The 25,924-nt window shown below is 40.3% G+C and overlaps 1 protein-coding gene across 2 annotated transcripts in view; it reads right to left on the bottom strand.

Moving 5' to 3' along the window:
- LOC149773266 (uncharacterized) overlaps nt 1-25,924 on the bottom strand; it is a 175,393-nt gene that overhangs the window by 104,289 nt on the left and 45,180 nt on the right. For both annotated transcript variants that reach the window (XM_089946537.1, XM_089946536.1), the window contains exon 7: nt 377-504. In XM_089946537.1, the coding sequence (XP_089802663.1) occupies nt 377-504 (128 nt within the window). The remainder of the gene's footprint in view (nt 1-376; nt 505-25,924) is intronic.

The following is a 25,924-nucleotide window of genomic DNA, read 5'->3' as shown; positions in this document are numbered from 1 at the left end:
ATATGCCTATCCATCAGTATAGCATGATATGCTTATCCATCAACATAATATTTAAACTACATGCCTTTCTGTTTACACTATATGCCTATCCATCAACATGAAGTGCCTATCCATCAGTACTCTATACCTGTTCACCAACACTATATGCCTATTTCACAGAATACAGTTATAATCCATCAACACTGTCTGCTAATTCAACTAAATAAAATCACTATACATCAACACCACATGCCTATTTAACAGAATATAGTAGGGTCAATAAATGTGGAATGTCAATACAACATAATATATTAGAGTCAATAAAACAGAACATAGTAGGGTCAATACAGAACATGGTAGTGCAGCACTAAAATTTCAGAATTTCTATTTAACATACCTTGGCTTCATTTCCTTCTTCAGTGAATGACCTTGGCCTTGCAATGATATTTAATTTTTCCATTAGGAGCAAGAGATGGTCCTTGTTGTCATGGAACTCATGGTGGTTTTCCTCTGTCCAGATGGCATCTAGAAATGAAGAACATGACATCAGAAAAAGTCATTTTTAGGTAGTACTATACATATCATGTAGATGTACTATCATTAACTAAGTTTTTGTTGGCTCACAATTTAACAGAAAAACCTGCTACATGTACAAGTATGTCTATATACTTCATGACTGTCAGTGATACAATAAAAAAAACTTGTTACATGTACAAGTATGTGTATGTACTTCATGACTGTCAGTGATACAATACAAAACTGTTACATGTACAAGTATGTGTATGTACTTCATGACTGTCAGTGATGCAATAAAAAAAGTTACAGGATTGTACATTAATGGGTGCATATTCATGATTGTCAGTGTCACAAAAAATGGCTGTACTTTCAATGTCAAATATTTTACTCATAGAATTTTCAATTGTTTCTAGTCTGAAGCTAAAATTATGTAATATATACAAACTTCAGTCACTCAAACTATGACCACCTGAATACTTGGCATCACTCAAATGACTTACCTGTGGAGAAAAATTCAAACCAAACATTTAGTCTCAGTCATATTAAAGTTCCACAACATACTCATCTGATGCAGTATCAGTAATGAGCTTACCCATTACATTAAAAAGTAAGATAATTATAATTTTAAAATCTGATAATGTGGGGTAAATTTTGGTTAATTTAAATTGTATTATTATCAAACCCATATCCCTGATAATTTTCTTTAGCCATATATACAATGAAGTACAATTCAAGTTTACTTCTTTTAATAAAATATGTTGACTCCTTGTGGATACATACAACTTTTTACATCATTAAAGCAATGTCTTAGAACATGTGGAGAACAAAACAATCACACGGTTCAATATAAAATCAAAACTGTCAATAACAGTTACACACAGAAACATGCCAGATGGCTTCTGTAAACAAGAGACATGTCAAATCTGTCAACAGCAACTACACAGATGAACATGCCAGACAGGCTTTTGCAAACAAGAGATTCGTCAACTCTGTCAATAGCAACTACACACAGAAACATACAAGACCGGCTTTTGCAAACAAGAGACTTGTCAAATTTCTCAATAGCAGTTACACAGAAACATACAAGACAGGCTTTTGCAAACAAGAGACTGGACAAATCTGTCAATAGCAACTACACACACAAAACAGCCAGATGGGATTTTGCACCATAAAAAGTCTTTGCACCATGAAAGAAGCCCTGTTTGAAAGTGAATTATTCACAATTAAATCCATTTATCTAAGCCATTAAAAAGTTTGTGTTTATCTGCTTATTATCTAATTTTGATTGATACTGTTTCATTGTTTGTGATTGATACTGTTTCACTGTTTGTGATTGATATTGTTTCATTGTTTCTGATCAATACTGTTTCATTGTTTGTGATCAACAGAACATTCTTTCTTGTGGAATGCATATTCTTGGATCCAAAACAATAACCTAATAATTAAGCATCTGTTAACATTGATGACAATCAAACTTCTCAGGGCCCCTGCTGAATTAAACTCATTTACCAAGTTTTACAGAAACTTGATGAGAAATATCAGGCAAATGAAACTTTCTCCAGACATTGGTACAGATCAGCACCCCACCCCCGATGATGTCAATAGGTGGACAACACCAGGTCAAAGGATGGATAAAGGGATGGATTAGGCCCATGGGCAGTAAATTTTCAATGGGTGGAAATAACCAAATTGTGGGCTGGATTAGGCCCATGGGCAGTAAATTTACAATAGGTGGAAACAACCAGGTTGTGAGTTGGATTAGGCCCATGGGCAGTACATTTTCAATAGGTGGAAACAACCAGGTCGTGGGTTGGATCAGGCCTATGGGTAGTAAATTGCACATGCCTGCTTTAGATCTTAAGAGGTAACACAATAGATCTGAGTAAGGCATTTGATTAATATGATCATTTCTTATTTATTATGGAACCTTTCTACAACAATGTCTATGTGGTCCTTAGAGTGGTAACTCTTATTACAGCACCAGTCTACAACAATGATAATATAAGCTTATTAACCAAGGTGAGTACAATTAGAATTTGGAACTTCAAGTGGTAACACTTGTAGTAGTAGTAGTTGTTGTTGTTGTTGTAGGATTTAACGCCATTTTTCAGCACAATATAGGCATACATGGCGGCCAGCATTAATGGTGGAGGAAAACCCTTGGAAAGAACCACCGACCCACGACAAGCTACTGGCAGGTTTTCTCACTTACCCACATTGGCCGAATCTGAGACTCAAACCCATGCAGACAGAGGTGAGATGGCAGTGATCAGTAACAGGGAGCGCTTTAGACCACTCGGCCACTCGGGGTCCCACTTGTAGTTCTAACCTGTCTATGACAATGATAATATAAGCGTGAATGAAATATGGACTTCTGAGAATTTAATGACATAATCCCATACTCCTTGTGTGCCTCAAGTATGGACTCCTGTATGGTAAGAAGTCATTTTCCATGGATGGACGGCACATGACCCATGTAAGACTATAGCATAAGCTCAAATGGCCTTTACTCAAGATGAGACAAAAAGAAAGTTATTGGCCTTTTTCACGATCTTAATTGGATTCTAAAAGTATGTTTCTAGTATGGATACAACATAAAAATGCCTATTATTTGCTTATTGCTTATTGCTTTTAATCACAAATTATTTTCACATCACATTGGAGAATATTCCAATTTATCAAGAATGGAGCATGTGTAAATGATGGTTTTGTTGTACCACTAGACAACCAAAATGACATGCTCTCTGCTTCATGAATCTGGCTTTGTCCAGGATGCTTTGACAACTTTCTGGTAGTTGTTCTTGGAATAAATATGTTGAAAATTAGTTGTCCTTTTGGGTTTTTCATAAACAGTGGCTTTCATTTATTATTTTCCAATTTATTTACAACAAAAATTGGATATGGGTTTATTGTTGATATCATGTGAATATTGGACCTCTGATGTACTGGGCATTTAGGTTGTGAGATTTGAGTAGACATAGCAAGCAATATAAATGTTGAGTACCAGGTTGAGTTTCATCAACAATGTAGTAATTTCATTTCATCTATGAACTGGGTAAAAACGTAATGTTGATAATACTCGACTACTACTGGAGTGTAAGGAATGCTCTATATGGATATAATTGTGGGAAGGCTGGGAGGACATGTGTGCATTTAGGATGGGTAATTATTGTTGAAAAAATATTTTGCTAGGAGAATTGGTTTATTCTTTGAAAACGTTGCCCCAATCATAATACCTTGAGAGAATAAGTAAGATATGGAGGGAGGTACATCCCCTTACCCTGGAGATACCATCATTGATCCCTTTAGGTATAAGAGACATACACCCCTGTTCTTTCTTCAGAAATAACATAGGCATGATCTCCCTCAGCAGATCTTGTTCTGTTACGGTACCACTTCAAACTGGGTCTTGAGCTGATGTGTCTAGACTAGACAGAGGCTTCATGATGAAAGTCTGGTTACCCGTGGAAGGAAGCCTGTTCTTGGCAATGATATAGGATGCAGTCATAAGTAAAGTCTGGTTACCCGTGGAAGGAAGCCTCTTCTTGGCAATGATAGAGGATGCAGTCATAAGTAAGACGGACTCATCTTGTCGGAACTGTAATTAATTTGGGTCTGCTGCATGCATTTCAATAATTCTGCCCGAAGTCAATAACACCATGAGGAAACAGGCCTTGTGTGAAAGGCATTCCAGATATACCCCTGAAAGAGGTTCAAAAGGGGTTTTGTTCAACCAGGTTAATTTCAAACATAGGTTCCACATTGGGCACAGAGCTAAAGTATTTGGCTGTGTATATTGTTACGTATTCTACCTTGATGCAAACAATTTCACTTATGGCGGGTCCCATCTGATATATAACAGTGACAACAGAGGGATGGAGAGACCATTCTGTTTGTATTAGTTGATTGTTCCAGGAAAAAGAATCAGCTAGTATGATTAGGAATAATGGGAAATGGTGAACTTGAACATCAATGTGTTGTTAACCATACCACTTTAGAAAGTTCTAAGTCATTTAAACATTCCTGCTACCAGTGAAAGGCATTCAAAATGACCTTCATCGCCAGAACATTGCTATGCAGATTTCATTCCTGGGGAAACCATAAAAACACTGGATTCCCGAAAGAATGGTACTAGATGGGCTCCTCAGCCTTCTGTTTTTCAGAGATGCTCCCATGATTTTATTTTAGGGAAGGATTTCCTCCACCCACTCCCCTTGTCAAAGTAATAAGGGAAGGGGAATAGAATAAAGATGATTGGAAGGAGAAAATGACCACAGTTCAACATATACATAACACGTCAATATCCATCTCTTTCTTCCTTATCCACTCTGTAAGACTTCTAATGAAATCAAAATATTTAACAGATGTTGCATCACATTTTATCTGTATTAATAGGTTTTATTAAAAAAAGTGCACTCTACTTTTAAATTGTATTTTAGTTTTGCTTGTTTTTTTGTTTTTTCCACATTTAATTTCAAAATACATGTACTGCCAAAATGTGGAGCTGATTGGCATGCTTTCTGTTTTGTTCCATCCATCATCTACACTGGATTCCAATTTAACGTCATTTTTGTTGTTGTTCCAAATCACTCACTTGTATCTCTTTTAATACTTTCTGAGTTCCTATATTCTGATATATTTCCCGACTTTAAAAATAAGTTGCCTTCATTACTATGATCAACCAGCATTAGCCAAACTATCTTGTCATCTACATATGCAACAACATTGGGTCTTCCAGATAGGCCATATTATAAACGCGCATTTGCAAAACTGTGTTTATGCAAGGTTCAAACCATGACACAATGCTTATTACGGGGCCTAATGTGCCAATACAATTAAATTTAACAATAATACATATCAAACATAAGAAATTACGTGTGTAAACAGTTACGAAAAAGTGTGCATCGTGACAAGCGGTATAATATTTTTACCATTTACACATGTACTTTGAGGGTGAATGGCTGAATAGAGTTTTATCCTAGGTAAATTATCATATGCATGACATGAGATTAATATGTGGAAGTTCACAAACATTTTCACTTTCCAAGTGTGGGAATTCGTAAACTTTTGTGTGAATCACACACCCTGGGTGCATCTCTGGTGACTGCAACAGTACAAATTGTAATCCCAGGTGGTTGTACTTGCATAGGTATACCACAGCTGAGCCAATTCTATTTGCACCAGGTCTGCAGAAGGTACCTCATTTGTGTGCAGAAGGTGAGGGGTTAATCTAGTGGGCAGATTTCCATCATGACAGAAGGTGAGGGGTTAGTCTAGTGGGCAGACTTCCATCATGACAGAAGGTGAGGGGTTAATCTAGTGGGCAGACTTCCATCATGACAGAAGGGGAGGGGTTAGTCTAGTGGGCAGACTTCCATCATGACAGAAGGTGAGGGGTTAGTCTATTGGGCAGACTTCCATCATGACAGAAGAATCATTTGCAATGGTGCATAAAAGGGTAATCTAGGACAAAAAGAGATCTGCTGTGTTGAGAAAGTCCAGTAGGCAAAGGAAGTCCCATGCAGTTAGAGTCTTCATCGAAAGTAAAGAACCCACTATGGTTCGGATTTTCAATGCCCAATCATAAGGGAGATATATTATGTTTGCCTGTATATTGAACTTCATACCTAGGTGAAGAAATTAAGCTGGTACTAGGCTGGATTTATCCTTGTTGATGAGAAAGCCTAGATTTTTAAGCCGTGAAGTCATGTAGTGATTTAAAATATAACTATGGTACAGTATTTGTGCATGATGTCATCCAGATAATGATTGGCAGCTGTATAAATGGTCCGGACATGCGTCATTACATGGTTCGTGAGATGTGTGAAGACCCAAGGGATGTTGTTAAGTCTAAATGGAAGTGCTCTTAATTGGTATGCAATATCACTGTATGGTGAACTGCAGGAACTTAATGGATTCCTGGTGAATAGTGACATGAAGGTAAGTATCTTTTAAGTGCACACTGATGACAAAGTCTCCCTCTTGGACGGCATTCAACGTGTGCCACTGTGTTTCCATTGAGAACCAAGGTGCATGAATAAATTGATTAAAGACGCTGAGGTTGATGACTGAATAAAGAGTGCCGTTTGCCTTTGGGACCAAGACAAGTTTGGATTAAAGCCCAGGAGAATTTATGTTATGAATTAATTATACTACCATTTTTGAAGAAGGTTATTTATTTCTTCCGGCAAGGTTGTGGTTTGAATGGATCGGATTGTAGGTCTGTAATTGGTGGGACTCTGGACAGAGGATGAAGTGTGTGAAAAGTGAGGCAGAGTACCCTGGAAATCACTTGTCAAGTCCATAATTTGTCATGGAAAATCTCGTTTCATTTGGCAGCAAAGAATTTGAGCCATTCTCTAACTAGAATGTGTGGAAAAGGCAGAGTTGAGATGACATCATCTTTTGAGGACAGCAAGCTGTTGGGAGAAAAATGTTTATTTGCCTTGGTTTGTGAGGACTGTGGCTTTTGCTGGGTGGAGGCTGAATAGGACATTTTTCCAGAGGTTTGTGTCCTATGTGTGCCTCTTGGATTCTTTTGTTGATTTTCCGTAATATCTGTGTACAAATGGTGTGCTTGCAGTGAAGGGATATTGGTCTCCTTGGTTGCTTGTATGCTGACATCTTTGATCTGGCCATTAGCACATTTACCCCCAGCGACGACTTAATGGGGCAGGAGGTAGTAGCCTACGGCCAAACTCTGTAGCATCATGCATAGCTGCCAACCTTCCAGGCTCACAATTAGTGAAAATAGGGATAAAAAGTCGTGAATCTGGACACGAATTTGTGAAAAATACCATGACAATAACTCCATCCACTCTGACCACTCCGACCGTCAATTCAACACTATATCAAGTTCGCAATATAAAACTAAAACACAACATATATGCAGAAATTGTATTTATCAAGACATGATACTGTGGCAGACTTGAACTTCCTCAACTGCTTGATAGTAAATTTGTTTTCTAAACAGTTCAGACTTCTTGCCGGCTGGTTGATCTTGGTGACTAAAATTGCTGACAAATTTTCTGCAGCTAAAAAGGCCCTAAAGTCTTATTTTTCCTCACAAGAGAAAATACACTTTCGCTTGCACTGTTGCTGTGAGGAATGCACAGGAGCTGCAGCACTTTTGGTCCTTCCACAGGAAAATTTGGAATTGATTTTCGTGTCTGGCAACATTTGTCAGAACAAATGTTTAGCATGGTCTCCAACTGATAAAGGTAGATTGTGTTCGACAAGAAAACTCACAAATAATGCTTCAGCATTGGTAGCCTGCATTTCTTCCGCCAATTGTTTAAAATATTCCGGAGATGAAATCTGCGAATTCTTAATTTTCCCAACTTCTACGTGTTTTTTGCAACTGACGTGCTTCCTCGCATGGTCTCTGCGATGGCACACTGAGTGCAAAAAGCATGATGAATATCAATGTTTAATGTCAGAATACACGGCCAATTTTTGATATATTCCAAATTAAACTTCACTTTTTGAGTAATAGAGTTCTTTTTTCTTAGTGGTGAAGATGTTTTCAAAATCATACATGCGATGCTGAACCTTAACTCAAATCAGTGTTGGTGACGCATGCACGGAGCAAAATTCCGGTTAGGCCCCAGTTCCTCTCAAAAGCATTTGTAAAACTACTCTTATACATAGAGAGCAGCAGGGAGGGCGAATCGGACATTTTGTCCAATCGTCATTTGGTTTAGTTAATACTTTCTGCACTCAGCGGATCCGGTGTCGTCAGCGCCTGGTAAAAAAAAACGACGTCTTCGTCGGGGGGATCGTCCAATCGTCATTTGGTTTAATTAATACCTTCTGCGCGCTGATCCCAGCGTCGTCAGCGTCCGGTAAAAAAGCGCGACGACCGCGTCGATGTCATCGCCCTCCCTGCTGCTAAGTGGCTATTTACAATGATCTTACAAACAGAGTGATCACTAACTCCTCCTCTTGTAGATCAATTAGGTTATTTGACTGATCGGTAAGTTTAAAATTAATTCTTGTTAAAAACTGATTATGGCATCGCATATAGACCGGATTAATCGGACTCTCAACGATTAAAAATCCCGGAGGGGCTGTTGGTGAAAATGAATAAAGGATATACCCCTGTTGAGCCTGATTTGATTGCTTGGTATTCACCTGGTAACTCCCTTCGATAACATCACACACTAGATTGATTGCTATCACAGACGTAATATTTACGTTGTATGGAGCAATATGCCTACCATCCTCTCCATTATCGTGTCTGAGGATAGTTGATGGGGCGAGAAAATCATTAAGAGATTTTCTTAGTTCTGGTGCGTTGTATCCTGGAAACTTGAAATCGGGTAAATCGGCTTCTGTGATATTATACTCGGTTAGGATTTTTTGTTTATTATCATCGCTGTTAGCAGATATTGTTTTAACGATTCGTTCATTAATATATTCCATGTCTGATATAAGTTGATTTAACACCTCAACGTGTTTTCGTGCTTTTGTTTTCCGTAGCTGTTCTAGTTGTGATCGGTAATTACGATTAATCTCGGCAAACGTACCAGTGATATCATTTAAACTAACTGTGACCACGGCGAATGATTCAGGAGTTTCCTTATACGGAAAATACCATTGCATGGTATTCCTGTCTTGAAATATAAACCTGCTGGGTAATAATGTGTTTTTTATAATAGACAAATCATCTCGATAACTGGGATTAATTTCATGATACGATTGCGCATTCGTGTGCAAGTCCGCGGGGATTTCATGAGGTGGATTCTTAGGCCATCCTAGTATGGTTCTTATTGAACTGTTATAAATATCAACCATATACCCCGGTGTGCTTATTTCAATCGTCGACGATAACGTCGGTTCATGAACCGTAATAGCGATTTTTGATTCTTTTCCTGTGATCGATTTTATCCTGCGTTGAAATTCTTTATTGATTTGTTCTATTTGGTATGACCCAGTTGGTATTGTAACCTCCTTCCAGTCTGGGGTCCTATCGGGTTTATTTGTCCATGCAAAAACCAGCAAGTTATTAGGTTGTTGTCCGTTAAATGCTTCCGCTCGGATATTAGGCCAACTGTGATATACTCGCAATTTTGCCAGCGCTATTTCCTTCACTGGAACCGATGATGGGAAGTTCACACTGAATTCGGGTTTCGTTGACGTTATCGATATCATACTTGTTTGTACCGGAGTGGTGTTTTCCGCGATCCGTTGAAGTAATTGAAACCCTTCGGGGTTCAGCGACATTATTATTATTCGCTGTTTTTAGTGTTTAATTTCAACACCGAATATTAACAACCTGCTTGTTTTCAGGAGAATGTTTTAAGCCCATTGAAGTGGTTTCAGCGACGTGGTTTCCGGTTTCCAGTTGAAAATCCTCGATTTTTGACATCGCGGAGTCATACAACTGGACCATCGTGGAGAATTCAACATCGGATATGAACGAATTATCGATCGACAACGAGATCAACCTGGATAATTTCGAGTACGCGTCGGATATTATTTGATGTTTTACTGTATACTCGTTGAGTTTTTTTTGAGAACACGATGATATCTTTCTAGTGATTGCGTTGGCGACTCCAGCAATTGTTGTCGCCGCGGAGATAGCGATTGGAACAGCGATCGGGGCTATCATGGTCACCGTGGATAAAATGACACCGGTACCAGCTACTATACCGGACACCGAGTACACGGCCACGTCGATGGTGGTTATTTTTCGGCGGTATTTTTTTTTTTTTTGGGCGGTATTGTTCGGAAAGCGTTTTCAAGTTCGCGGAGAATTCTTTTGCGGTATCGAATCGATATTGATGTGACGTCGGTGATACCTCCGATTCAATTACCTTGGTGGTCATTTTTATTAAAAAAAAAAACCTAGTGTTTTCAATTACTTACTTAGATCCACTACAAATTCAAAATACCATGTGATGTTTGTCCTAAATAGACCGCTATCAACGGCTCTAATTATAAACCGTTCGGTTGCATTTTTGTCAACGATTGTTGATATTGTATTGTTAAACCCGGATGAACTCGACGATGATATACTGAACTGCATCGCTGAAATCAATGTCAATCGATAAATGCCCTTAACAGTTGCGGTGATATTTACTGTAGTATGCGTAGGAATCCAATCGAATGATCCATGCCGAATTGTGTATACTGTGTTGATGGCGTTCTCATGAGGGATTTTTATTTTTTCGAGTTGCTCTGTCATTCTAGGTAGTCTGTCTTTAATCGCTTCAACATCAGTTTTGATCGTTCCTATTTCCCGTGTATTCTCGGTTATACTTTTTCTGTTCGCTGCAACATCAAGTTTGATTGTTCCTATTTCATATGCATGCGCGTCTATACTTTTTTTGTTCGCTGCAACATCAGTTTTGATTATTCCTATTCCCCGCCAATACGCGTCTACATTTTTTTTGTTCGCTTCAACATCAGTTTTGATCGTTCCTATTTCCCCTCTATACGCGTCTATATTATTCTTGTTCGCTTCAACATTAGTTTTGAGCATTACTATTTCCCCTTTATACGCGTCTACATTTGTTTTGTTCGCTTCAACATTAGTTTTGAGCGTTACTATTTCCTGTGTATGCGCGTCTACATTTTTTTTGTTTGCTTCAACATCAGTTTTGATTGTTTCTATTTCCCGTGTATTCTCGGTTATACTTTTTTTGTTCGCTGCAACATCAAGTTTGATTGTTCCTATTTCCCCTGTATACGCGTCTATATTCCTTTTGTTCGCTGCAACCTTAGTAATGAGTGTATTTATTTCCTGTGTATGCGCGTCTACATTTTTTCCGTTCGCTGCAACATCAGTTTTGATTGTTCCTATTTCCCCTGTATGCGCGTCTATATTCCTTTTGTTCGCTGCAACCTTAGTAATGAGTATATTTATTTCCCGTGTATTCTCGGTTATACTTTTTTTGTTCGCTGCAACATCAGTTTTGATCATTACTATTTCCCCTGTATGCGCGTCTACATTTTTTTTGTTCGCTGCAACATCAGTTTTGAGCGTTCCTATTTCCCTTGTATGCGCGTCTACATTTTTTTTTCGCTGTAACATCAGTTTTGAGCGTTACTATTTCCCCTGTATTCGCGTCTACATTTATTTTGTTCGCTGCAACATCAGTTTTGAGCGTTCCTATTTCCCCTGTATGCGCGTCTACATTTTTTTTGTTCGCTGCAACATCAGTTTTGAGCGTTCCTATTTCCCCTGTATTCTCGGTTATACTTTTTTTGTTCGCTGCAACATTAGTTTTAAGCGTTCCTATTTCCCCTCTATACGCGTCTACATTTTTTTTGTTCGCTGCAACATCAGTTTTGATCGTTCCTATTTCCCGTGTATTCTCGGTTATACTTTTTTGTTCGCTGCAACATCAGTTTTGATCGTTCCTATTTCCCCTGTATGCGCGTTTACATTCCCTTTGTTCGCTTCAACATCAGTTTTGATTGTTCTTATTTCCCCTGTATGCGCGTCTATATTCCCTTTGTTCGCTTCAACATCAGTTTTGATTGTTCTTATTTCCCCTGTATGCGCGTCTATATTCCCTTTGTTCGCTTTAACATCAGTTTTGATTGTTTTTATTTCCTGTCCATACGCAGTGATATCATTTATAGTTGTTGTAATTTCATCCAGCTTGGTATTTTTTTTACCAAAGAATTTATCTAAGTTGTCATCAATCCTGTTAACATTTTTTCGTAACGTGTAAAATTGGCCCGACAGCGTTGTAAACTCCAAAATAGTACTTTTTATTGTTGCAATATTTGGGTCGGTTACCGTCGGGGTCCCAAAAAAACTAGCGGTAGTGAGTTGTATATCGGTGACAGATTTTTTCACCTCGGTGACAGATTTTTTCACCTGCGCGTCAAGTTCGGTCACCGATCTATCCAACCTTATAAAACCGTCTTGGATTAATGTTACCCTATTCGTTATTGTCGATAGATGTTCACCCGGTTTGAGTCGTCCGTCGCTGGTATACAGCGCGATAGCGTTCTCGGCGGCATCACGCTGTCGTGTTAAAACGTCATCCAGCCACACATTACTGGATTTCAATTTACCCTGGCGGTCTTGAAATACAACTATTTCACCTGGGTCAACACTGGTTAGATTTAACGTATCGGCGATTTCATCCTCGATTAGTTTTTTTATGTCATCGGTGGCGGGCGTTTCCGTGGATTCTTTCAGCGCCGAAATAGGTCGTCCCCAAATATCAATCATCGTTATTGTAAAAAAAAACAGTGTTTTTAATTAACCCGCCGGGCCTCTACGACCCCACTAGTGTATTCGTTTACAACCACATGAGGTGGTTTCCGCGATGATGAAATCGCCGCGAGTACGTTCAATACCTCACGGCCACATATCGGTGGGTCACTTAATTGCTGTGTTGGCAGCGTGGAATAAAAAACCGGGGCTGAACACGCCCGGATATACCGCATGAACTCGTTCGGCGGGGCTAACCCGTATGAATCAAAATAGACGATTGCACGCGGATCAAACGCGTATGCAACCCAATGAGTTCCCGTTCCGGAGGATTTATCGAGGTTAATTATGCCGGTTTCAATATTCCTTGGTTTTGCTGATAATTGATCCCTCATAAAAACACCTCTGAAGTTTTTTATCGCTAACACGTCGGCGGCATCTATTAAATCAAAATTGGATAACGGAACCATAGACTCTTGCGTTAATAAACGGTTCCCGGTAGTCTTAGACCCTTTCCCGAATACCATGAATACGGGGTTCCCGGTAGTCTTAGACCCTTTCCGGCTACGGATCGTCCTCGTTTCTTTTTTTTTATAGCCTCTCCCGGTCGCCTTCTTCAATGCCATTCCCGCCGCGGTACCAACGGCCCCCAACGCCGCCGCCTTAGCCACTGCTGGTGCGGCCGCGGCAATCAACGCTAGAATCGCAGCTAACAGCGGAAATATCCCACCGGTCTTTTCCATGTTTTTAATCGCTGCGGATGAAAAATCTATTTGAATACCCTTTTTATTTTTCATTGCATCATTGAAATGTTTTATTTGACGCGCCGTCAACGATATCTTATGATTACCACCTGCCATATGCGACGGCTTCAGCGTTATTGTGGTCCCGCATTGTTTAGCCGACTTTGATCGTAATTTTTTGACTTGACCATCAGTTAGTGTAACGCCGACAACACTATACGACATTTTATTGTAAACGCGTTTGTGTTTTCAATTAGATGTTTTCCACTGGCGCATCAACGATTCTCATTCGTCCACCAACACCTTCTAGCAGCAATGATTTATCGCTGAGAATGACAGCAACCGCTCTATAATTAACACCACCCGGGGATATACGAGCTCGGAAGTGTATATCAACGACGGATTGTCTCGTTAAATCAAGATGTTCCAACGAAAAGTAATAAATCGGATACAGGTTTTTAAAATCAAGTTGTGATATTTGCAAACCAGTGTCGACGTTTTGATCACGACCCATATATGACAGCAATCGATGATACACACGTGCGATATGGTTGTCGCCGTAATTAAGCTGTATATCCTCGGATGGTTCCTGTTGTCCGTTTATTCTCAGCGAAACATCCCTGACTCCTAATTGATCAAATATCATATGGCTGCGTTCTTGATTACCCAATCGATCCCTATTCTGTAGCGCTATAAATATATGACGCGGGGCTGAAACGCCTTGTTTTAATGCCAAGTGCCATGTAAATGTATCAGCAACATTATCCTCTTTAGCATCAGTTGTTACCGCTAGCCAACTCAACAACGATTTTCCCCCCTGTTCCATAAATGATAACAATCGTGCTTCCGTGGTAACTGATGGAGTCAACACCGGCATCCACAATGCCATTTTAGTTAAAACGACTTTACCGTTATCGACGCCAGCAGCACGCCATATTGCATTGTTATCATCGCCCCTTCGCGCTAGCACAATTGTATGCTTAGCCCCATAGATAACTTTTCTGACATTTCTGCAAAATCCGAATATGTGATGGAGTGAAATCGCGCATGAAAACTGTCGGCGTGGTCCTTGCAACATCCCTACTCGTGTTGCGAATCCTAGATTAAAATTATCGTTAGTACTTTTTATAACAGTGAAATCAGCACCTGGTTTTGCTCTGCGGTCTGGGTTAGCTGCTTCAGCCTGGTCAACTGCGGTATTTTCTTTCATCAGCACGTTAATGTACTGAAAGTGATCAGCGTTATTAGTGGTATCCTTCGCGAACATCATAGATGGGCCCGCCGATCTTGTATAATCATCCGAGTATCTCGCTAACCCAATTATCGTTGTTGCAACATCAACCTCGCGTTCTATTGATTCAATTTCTCGCCCGTCAATAAGATATCTGGCGCTCTCAAATAACGCCATGATACCGTTGTTGACAAAGCCAACTCGAACACGATGGTCATCTGCGTATGGTGTATTAGCGGCAACATTTGTCACGAGTTCTCCCTCAATTTCGATAAACGCTTCACACGGCAAAAAGTATTTACTGGTATCTTGGACTTGAAGTTCAATTCGCGATCGTAGGTCGGCTTGTGGTGGTTGATAGGAATAAAATTGATAATCACGGACAGAATCATCCCTGCGCACTGGGGCATCCATATCAAACGCGGGATCAGCGGTTCGCGCAAACATTTTATTATTATCATGTGAGTGTTTTCACTTGAAATCCATCAACGTCGTTTTCGTCGTAAATTCTTTGAATTCTGTTTAAGACCACTTACCGCTATCGCGTTCATGAGCGCGTTGGTTGTTGCATCAGTGGACGGCGAAGCCATCAACGCTAGTTTTTTTTCCACCGCGTTATTTATTACCCTGCTGACATTTGCAGGCATCACTGTTGTAGAACGCAGCGGCGTTTGTTTTTTTCTTCTCACCAACGACATTAGTTTGTCCTTTGCTGCAGAAAACGCCTTTCCGGCAACATCTCCAATAGCGCTGATTCCCTTATCACGAATAACATCAATGGTTTTCATAGATAATTGTTTAGCTAACGGCACCACTTTTGGAGCCATTCTTGTAAATAACCCCGCAATGGTGCTACCGAGACCGTCTCCGTACCACGCGCGGTATACGGGCAATCGTGAGTTTACCACGTAGACGCTGACTGGTTTATCATGGTTGTAGTGTATAATCATCTTTATTATAAAAACACCAGTTTTCCAATTAATCATCCACGAGTTCGTCTATGAGCGTTCGATATGCATTAATGTCCATGATACCGCCTGCAAATAACCGCCTGCAAATATCAGCGGCCTCATTGATTATTTCCGGAGAGTTATTTCCGGCTCGTTTTCCTCCGATTAGTACTTCCAGCCGTGATATGTCACTGAGAACACTACCAGGACAAGCGTTTTCAACCACACCGCTGTATCCTTTTCCTTTTTTGGGTTTTTTACTTTTAACCTTATCGAGGAATGCGTCGTAAATGGGATCACCACGACGTGATAATTCGTCTTTATATCACAAGACAGCACAAACATAAAACGGCGGGGCGGAACTCTACGGCCAATTCAACCAATCAAAAGCAACCCAATTAAATTAACCCGGCTGCATGATTGTGAACAAAAGACAACCACACGCTCGGGTCAAGAGCGTGGGTTAGTTTTGATTAGCTGAATTGGCTTTCGAAAGCCCCAGGCTTATAACGAGTCGTCTTATATATAAGGTGACTAATACAACCGCGTAAGTCACAAGGTGTGTGTTAATTTGAATTCCCTTGAATCGTTAAATCCTTGAATACTTATTAATGGTGTTTCACAGCATTTAAATGAAACCAAATATTGGAATAAAACATTAAAAAAAAGAATACAGCCGCTAGATAACAGCGTGTATTTCATTAGTTTTCATCGTAAAATGATTAATTAATCGTAACATTAATTGGACTCCAAGGGATGTAACTCTTGTCATGCGACGCTATCACAAAACGAGTTATCTCCCTTGATGCCCATTCAGATAATATGAAAATCGAATTCTGTGTCCGGTCTTTTTTGAGATCGCTGTTTTAGTTATATTTTCTGCAACAAATCGTACTGCGGGCATACAAATATCAAAATATCTACTGGCTTCATTCATCGACTGAAAAGTTTTTTCTTCGTGCGTTGTTGTATCAAATGATTTTACACTCTTTGCTTTCTTTGAGTATTTACCAGTTCCGCCTTTTTTGGTATTCTGACTTTGCGAGATAGCTTGCAGGTTTATAAGAGAATTATCAGTCTTATTATTATTAATATGATCAATCACAAACCCATTCTTGATTAATCCGTTAAATACTTCAAATACCATCCTGTGAACATAATAGCTTTTTCCTCCCGCAGTAAACATCAAATACCCGCTATTACTAACAACACCAACCGGCCTCTTCAGTCTGCGATTTCGAACAACGCTGTCGCGAGATGCCTCGTAATTAACAAGCATAGGGTGAGGTCTGAACTCTTGGTCCATTTGTATAATAATACTACTGTCTAATTCATTATTTGGTTTAATTATAAACCTTTCAATGTAGTCTTGAGGAGTTTTGATGATTTTGTCCTTGACGGAGTCAGCGGTGGGGTCAATGACGGCATTTTTTATTCGTTTGTCATAATAGCGTTTTAGTTCCCTGTATCGTTTGCCGCCACAATTGATACATAATTGTGATTTACCACGCACCCCAACGTGGCAAACCAAGCACGGGAGGGGGCCGTTTGAACCATTACGAACGCTTTGTAAATGATACCCGCAGAATTCACCTCTACATGATTTATTGCACGGGGTTGTCGACCCAATCATCAACCATTTGCAGTGATTCATTATACTATATTCTTTTATTTAAATACTTGTTTTAATTATATGGAGGAGGAGTTCAAGAAATTATCAGCAATTAAGCCCTGGAAAAATATTAAGTTCAATCTCGATAGAGCCCTCAAGGACGCACCAAAAGCGTTAATAAACGATAGAACCCTGTTGAATAAAATATGCGATTGTATCAATGAATTCAAGCGTGATGGTGCATCTCATAGTTGGTCAACATTTCGAATTGATGGTGTTGTTGATGCTACCATGAACGACAACCGCGCAGCAACGATAATATCAGAACTTGACGGTAAAAAGTATTTCTTCAGAGTAAAATTCATTGTCCGGGTGGAATCAGGTAATTGGATCATACGTGATAAATTTGAACCAGTTCTCAGCGACAAGAAAACAGTTATTGTTAGCCGCGACTCCAAGCCCGGGCTGTTAACCGGAATTGACAGACCATACTATGAACGAGCGTATCCTGAAACAGCAGTTGTTTATGGAATATACCCGTTAAATAAGAAACCTGATATCGGAAAACTAGCGCCGATGAAACAGTCAACGGGGATAAATTGTGTAGCAGAACGAATAATAGAGCATTTTACAAATGCATGTCGAGGAAACAAATTGACTGATTTACGACGTAGCAAAATCAACCAGTGGGAGGAGACAGTGCGCGAGCGAGGAGCAACCATCAGCGACATAGCGAAATTAGAAACGTCGTTGAGATTTCCAATAACCGTTACAACGATAACCGGTGAAGTATTATACGAATCAAAGTATAAATCAAAGGGAGCCCCAATCAAAATTATTGATCATAACGAACACGCGTGGACGTCCGCGGTCACAATATTTCCACGGGATAGAACAGTAAAGTATATCCCGGGGGAATTCCTGGGAGAGGACGGTTTTCTCGCGGAGAGGAAACTATTTGATGCTATTGCTTGTTTGTGTAAAAACGACCCTGTGTCAGTGTGGTTACTTCGCAGCGCTGAAAACGATGCGGATACCTTTGGTCAGTTTGTAAGACCAAACGGTGAATTATATCGCACTGAAGCGTTTCACAACAAGATGAAAAAAACCGCCATGGAATTTGAAGAGCATGATGAACAACTGCTAACAAATTGTTTTACGATTCCATCGGTTGCGGCTCATGTTGCAGCAAGGAAAAATGCGTGGAGTCCAACACGCAAGGAATTTCTACCGGATGTACAATCCAGTTGTTTGGAATACTATCACGGTGGACTATGGAACACTGGATACAACCGCGACGCTATGATCTCGGTTGATATGGTTGCCTGTTATCCAGCGAGTTTTCTCGGGTATGGATCCGCCGCTGAGTACTTTAAACGATTTGGACACCCCAGACATGAAATGACTCGTGTTGCTATTAATGGACCACTGCCTGATTTTGATTTAACCGGATTCGCTAGCATAGTATCATTTGAATTCGCAGCAGGACTTCATCGCTGTTGTTATATTTGGATCGGTAGACACATGGCTGAAAAGAAGTGGTTGCCAATAGCGCTGCTACGGTATATGATTGATTGTAAAATGCTAGTTTCGTTGATTGTCAGTGACGCAATTATATCATACCGGGCGCAGACTGAAGTCTGGTTACCAGAACCGGAGCGTCTAGATAGTATAATTGACGAATCCAGAAAACAGATTGATGCCGACGAGGAATATATCATCGAATGGTCCAGGAGGATATTTAACCAACGAAACCGCGAGGCAAAAGATCTCGGTAGAAGAATAATCGGTAAGTTTACACAAGGTGGAAAAAACTGCGACTACAAACGATATTGCTCACGGCTGATTATAGATGACGCAGAATATGATTTCGTAATCAAGGACGCAGTGGCGAAAAATAGATACGTGAACTGCAAAACAGCTTTCTTGTCCAATGGAACAAGGTTGGGTACAGTTGTTACTTACAGCGATGGAGACAGCCCGGCATATCCACATTTGAGGGCGTCTATGCTGGGTTATGCTTGCATAAATTTATTTTCAATGTTAAATAGATTTCCCGACACCGCGGTTAGAGTTGCAATTGATTCATTTTACATAGACGTAAAGTATAAGGGAAACATAGCCGAGTTTACTAGTCCGGACGAGAGTTGGGGTACATGGAGAATTAAAAAAGAAATACAACGCGATTATTCACCATCAGCAGATGTCACCGTTGAGAACAACTACTTACGCGGTGATAATCTATCAGAATGGTCTAATGCACCACCGTGTTCTGATCCAATTTGTAGATACAAAACAGTTTATTTAAGCGGCTGTGGCGGGTCAGGAAAGACGACTCGGGCAATTGAATTATTTCGAACGCGGGCAAGTATAATCGTGCTTACACCAACCCATAGACTAGCGTGAGAGATAAAACAACGAAATGTTGACGCCGTTACTTATCACAGCTTTTTTCGATACAGCGGTGGTGAGTGGACTCCTGATCGAATGGGTGAAAAATTTATTCCTGAGGTTATCATCTGGGATGAGATATGTACTGTTTCGTTAGATGTTTTACAAATGTTTCTTGAGTGGTTGCTGCGCGCGAATACAGCGGTGATAATGTGCGGAGATCATGGCCAACCACCACCATTTGTCGGCGAGGGTCCACATGATTGGTTAAAGGGTTTTGTGGACTATTATGAAGAAACCGATACTGATTACCGAGCACTTGATGAACAACTGCGCGAGGTTAAGAAATTAATCAGATTACAGCCGGATAGAGTTCAATGTGAAATAGTCCGCGATGTGATTCCGGAAACATCGTTAAATGAATTCTGGGAAACATGGAGACCAAACGATTTAATTGTAGCGAGTAGAAAGATAGTCAGAGACACACTTCAGCAAAAGTTGTTTACGTTGCATAAGGAAAAGTTTCCAACGCGCCCAGTGCCGCTGTGTTATAGACCCGCGGATACACGGCGGCAGAACACTGAAGTTGAAATTCCAGGCCCGACAGCGTCAGGGACAACAGAACAAATTATTGTGCTGAATGATATCGTGCTCGTTGATATCAGCATCGTCGAGGACGCGCTACGTGCTGATAAATCCCCGTGGACGCTAGGATACGCAACAACAATACATTCCTCGCAGGGACTAACCATCACGGACACAATTGCTTGGATAATTGATAATCGCATCGAATGGTCAAATCTAGTCTATCTTGCAGTGTCCCGAGTACGGAGGATAAATCAGCTTCGAAGAATTGTTATTGACGAAGCCAGTGACGAAGTCACCGACAAAGTCACCAACGACATCATCGATGAAAGCGTCATTGATAGAAAACTCTCGGGTTACCGCCAACAGGATACAAAAAAACAGCGGCGTTTTGATATTGATGCCGAATTAATAATTGCGTTACGACAACAACAGAATAATCACTGCGCGAGTTGCAATTGTGTAATGCGCTGGCGTTATTCGGATAAAGACGCTCGCCAATTTACCGTGGACAGGATCGATAACAGTCTCAGTCATGTTAAAAACAATGTGAGGTTGACCTATCTTGAGTGCAATAGACGCAACGGCGCTAGTTAAGACCACGCGGGGGCAATTGAGTATCGTCAGGTATCACTTGTAGTTGCTCGCGTGTAAACCCCCGCTGCGGGGCAGTTGAATCCAGTCTATAGATCGGTGGTCTATCAGTTGATCGTGTTATCGTTGATATGTTATGTGTGGTAACACTCCAGATAGGATCAGTAGCTCTTTTTTTACCGCCTTCAAGCTCTCCTGGTTCATACAGATATCTAACAGTGACATCGCCGAGAATTGGCTTGGAAACGCTATCTATTTTTGATCTTCCGGGTATATACTTTTTTTTAGTCGCGTCGCTGGGCTTCATGTTGATTGCTCGGGTAATCTCGTTATTTAACGCTGCAATTACGCCTGGCAACCTTTTGACCCATTCACGAGATCGTTTTTCTTGGATGAATTCCTTCGCGTATTGATATCCAAAATAACCGTTCAGCAAGAGTCCGATTGAATCGTTCAACAATTGCCTGATCACGATGTAGCGCAGTATGACCTCGTCGTATCGCGACGCTATGATGTTTCAGCGTTGATAAAACAGCGCCGCGAAATTCACTACCAGGATCAACTTGTAATAGATTTGGCCAGCGCAGAGGACCTCTTCGATAAATCCGCTCAAACGCATCGGCCACTTCAGTTGCTGACTTTGTTTTTAACGGCCCCGCTTTTTTGTATCGACTCGCAACATCAACTACGGTTAGCGCGTATTTGTAACCGTTGTCATGCGGCAGAAATAGTATATCAGCTTGATGAACTTCATTAGGTACGCTGACATCAAAGCGCGAAAAGTTGATTTGTTTAGGCGGTGGTAGATAGATTTGCCATATAGCCTGTTTGGATAACCAATTAGCCGCAGTGGCCCTCGTTACTTTTGCAGCGCTTGCAAGCTTACCAATTGCGGCCTTTCCCTTCCAGTATCCTCTCGGAGAATAATAGATGGATTCCATGTTGTTATTAATTACCAGCGCCCATCATTAATTTACCTTTCATAGCCGATTTTACCAACCATGAGGCCAATTTTTCTTTGAAGGATTTATCAGGAATAGCATTTAACGCGTGAATTAATTTTACGTCCGCGATATGACGCTGTTGCAGATCGCTACTTTTGTAGTAAGCAACATCATGAGCATGACACGCCTTAACGATAGCGTTTATTGGATACTCACCGGGCCGGGGTTGATTTTGATCATCGAGTCTGATATCTAATCGTGTTCCGGGGCCACAGTAGCTATATCCTGGGAGGTGCTTTTCTCCTGGATACTTTGCCCACGGTGTTCCGGGGAGTTTTGATAACTTGGCTGCAATATCACCTCCTCGCTTTTTTTTTAAAACATCCCCGGGTCTAATAGAAATAAATCTAAATTTCTTTATACCGCATTGTACACACTTACCAATAAGTGCCGATCTGTTATTTCTTGTTGTAACGGTTGTCATATCATTTGTGCCAGTACGCACTCTACACTTCACACAATATAGATCCATAATTTATGTATAGAGATATGAATATAATTGATTTTTCGGCGACTAAAACAAGAGAACCAGTTAAGCATGTTGCAGCGTTACCAAACTCGATCCGGATGATTATCATCGGACCATCTGGATCCGGCAAGACGCAATTGTTACTTAATTTAATAATGAGATGGATGAGGTGGGATAAGTTGTATTTAATCGCCCCTAGCGTAGATGATCAACGATGCTACGAGGTGTTGAAAGATTTCAACGAGAATGCATCAGCGATCGCTGAAAAAAATGTTATTGAGTTTATTACAGATATCAATGATGCACCAGGTATCGATGATATTGATGGCGACGTTAACAATCTAGTCGTGTACGATGATGTTATGTTAGACAATCAAAAAAACCCAGCTAGGATATTTTCCAGAGGCAGGCATAAAAACACTGACGTGATATATGTCACTCAACGATACACTCAGATTCCAAAAGTAATCAGAGACAACTGTAATATTCTTGCTGTGTTCAACGGCGTTGATACACACACGCTACGACATATTTGGCAAACATGGTGCGGCGGTGACATGGACTTTAATGTTTTTCGAAACCTTTTTAGTCATGCTCAGTCGACCCCACATGGATTTGTAACGATAAATTTACATGATCCTCGGACACGATATCGTATCGGACTTGACCAAATATTCGGTTAGTTGTACATAATTTTCATTGTAAATAGCCACTTAGCAGCAGGGAGGGCGATGACATCGACGCGGTCATCGCGCTTTTTTACCGGACGCTGACGCTGAGATCGGCGCGCAGAAGGTATTAATTAAACCAAATGACGATTGGACGATCCCCCCGACGACGACGTGGTTTTTTTTTACCAGGCGCTGACGACACCGGATCCGCTGGGTGCAGAAAGTAGTAATTAAACCAAATGACGATTGGACAAAATGTCTGATTCGCCCCCCCCCCCCCCCGCTGCTTAGAGATCAAAATAGGCTAAAATGCTTGCTACCGGGCCAACTGTACTAATCGGCTGTATATCTACTAATATTGCGACCAGCAGTACCGGACCGTTTCGGCAACTGCAAATATCACGACTAGCGCTTAACGGGAAATCGGTTATTTTATTAAAGATTTAAAATAATTGAGGATTGCAGAATTCATGAATTTTTGGCTTGTGGCGTGAATCCATGAATCGCTGAAAAAGTCGTGAAATTCACACCAAATTCGTGAGGGTTGGCAGCTATGCATCATGGTCAAGCAAGATACACTAAAGTGGGTGGTACTGTATAAAGGAAGACAGATGTGGCTCTACAATGAAAGCAAACAATTTGGAAAATCTAGTTGCGCTACAAAATACTGATAAAAAACCTCACTTTTTGGACCCAACTTTTTCTACCAAAACTTCGCATGTGGTCGTTATCTGATTTTGGTTTTTTTTAATGGATTTTAGACTTTTTTATCTCAGATCTATAGCAAACTGGTATGAACTGCAAACAGACAGATGAGCATTTGCAAAAAGTAAGATAAGATTTTCATTTGGAATAAAAAGTGGTCTCGATACAAAAATAATGGCTCTGTTTAGCACCAAAAAAAAACCCCACAAAAAGCAACTCCAACTTTTACCCTTCTGCTCATGCACGAGTCAAATAACCAATGAAAAATGATGTTTCTAACACAACTAGGCAGTATGTTATTAAAAGATCACTGGGGATTTGGTGTTTCTGGATCTATTCTGAAATAGCTTTCAAAATGTGTTTCCTACTCGATTTTCAGGGAAAAATGACAAAAACCTCCAGGGGTTAAAGACTGCTTGCAGCTTCGCCTTATGTTGGTCCTTAAGGAAAGTGGAGGTTGAGAGAAAACTGAGTTACTTTCCACCACTTGTAACTTTGTAGCTGTTGTTTCAGCATTGGCCAAAGTGTTCAATAATCTGGTCATTCTTGGAAGAAGATAAGCCTCCTGTTTGAAGATAGCCATAGAGACAAAGTGCAGCACAAAACCCACAGCTACAATACTCTGCATTAACTGCTCAGTGTCATCAAAGGCCATCCAATCCTTACATATTGAATGTGGCGTTTCATCCCCAGAAGATAAGATATCAAAATCACCTGCTAGGATTTCTAAACAAAAGGTAGTCACTGACATGAACTAAATGTGAGTCACTTTTGCAAGAAGAAAAGTCGGTTAATGCTTGGATCATGTAGTTGATAATGAAGATAGTTTAGAATGTCTGTAATCCTCTCACACTGCAGAAGTCATCGTATTGTCTAGAACTGATGAAATGACTTGAGAGCAAGCATCATCATTCTTGCTGGTCTGAGGTGAGGCTGAGGTCTCCTGTGATACCTGGCAATTAGCTGGTGTGACAAAGTCTGCAGCTCATGAAACTCATAGATCGCCCGAAATATAAGCCATGACTCTGAAATTGTCCCTTTGTAAGGAGTCTCTTCGTATGGCAGAGCGAGAGGGATTTACAAAATAACATCTGATGAATGTACACAATGCCATAGGTCAGGTTGGATATAATATAAGTTTTGTTGCTGTTTAGTCATTGACACTGAAATGGAATTAAGCCATCTGTGTATGGCGAGGTGTCATCTGACTTGTAATTTTAGGATGGGTTACAGATGTTTGATCCATGTAAATGCTGGTTAGAGGGAACAGTTGGCAGTTTATTTAGCTTTCCCTCGCTGTTATGCGACATAAATGAAGTTGAATCCTGTGGAGGAAAGGACCATAAGAATTGCCAAAAAGGCTGAATCCAGTGGTGGTTACTTGGTTGCTGCAATCGTCTCCGATGCTGAAGGGTGACATGTCAACTTATCTCCCTTGTGTGCCATAAAATCTTGCACCAAACGTCAGCATGCAGACTGATGTAATCATCCATCACTGTACATTTTCGTGCTTTGCCCATGGTTCTAATCTGTAGGACAAATAGAGCAGATTACAACAAATTGGGGAGCCCTGCACCCGTCTTTTGAATGCAATGTTGTTGCAGAGCTGTATGTTAAGTTGACCAAGCAAAAGATAACAACCAGTGTAATAAGGAATGAAGTGCATAGGTAACTATGACAATACCATCTATAGGAACAATACATTATAAGACTGTATACCTGCACCTGTCTTGCTTGGATATTGTGAGGGTGACGGGCAAAACCAAATGAAGGTTACCTGGAAAACATGTTGTGTTCTCTCACTTAAAGAAGAAGTAAACCATCTAACTGTGCTTTCATCACAAAGTTAGAATTTCAGTTTCTCCAAAAGGATTTTATCATCCGCTATTTCAAAAGCTTTCCTGAAATCGACAAATACAGATCCAATTATTCTACCTTGGTTAAGTGCATGAAGCCATTTATCAGTTAGGGAGATCAAGGCAGTCTCACATGAATGGTTCTGTCTAAAGCCTGACTGATTAGGGTGTAACAGCAAGTGTTCGGTTAAATATGACACGAATGATTCATGGACATGTTTTTCAATCAACTTTGACAAGTTTGGTAGTACTAAGATTGGTCGATAGTTATCAGCAGCATCCATAGAACCAGATTTGTGAATAGGAGTTGCTTATGAAGTTTTCCATATCTTGGGGAAAATGAGGTTGCAATACTTAAACTGATTATGAATGTTATGCTATCTAAAAGAGCAGAGCCAGAATATTTAATGATCATGGATCAATATGATCAAGTCCTGTGGCTT

The sequence above is a fragment of the Sinohyriopsis cumingii genome, unplaced genomic scaffold (assembly GCF_028554795.1).
Source record: "Sinohyriopsis cumingii isolate HCF-2022 unplaced genomic scaffold, ASM2855479v2 utg000721l, whole genome shotgun sequence".
Classification (NCBI taxonomy): domain Eukaryota; kingdom Metazoa; phylum Mollusca; class Bivalvia; order Unionida; family Unionidae; genus Sinohyriopsis; species Sinohyriopsis cumingii.
Note: the sequence above shows the minus strand (reverse complement) of the source record. Positions and strands in the feature narration are given on the sequence as shown.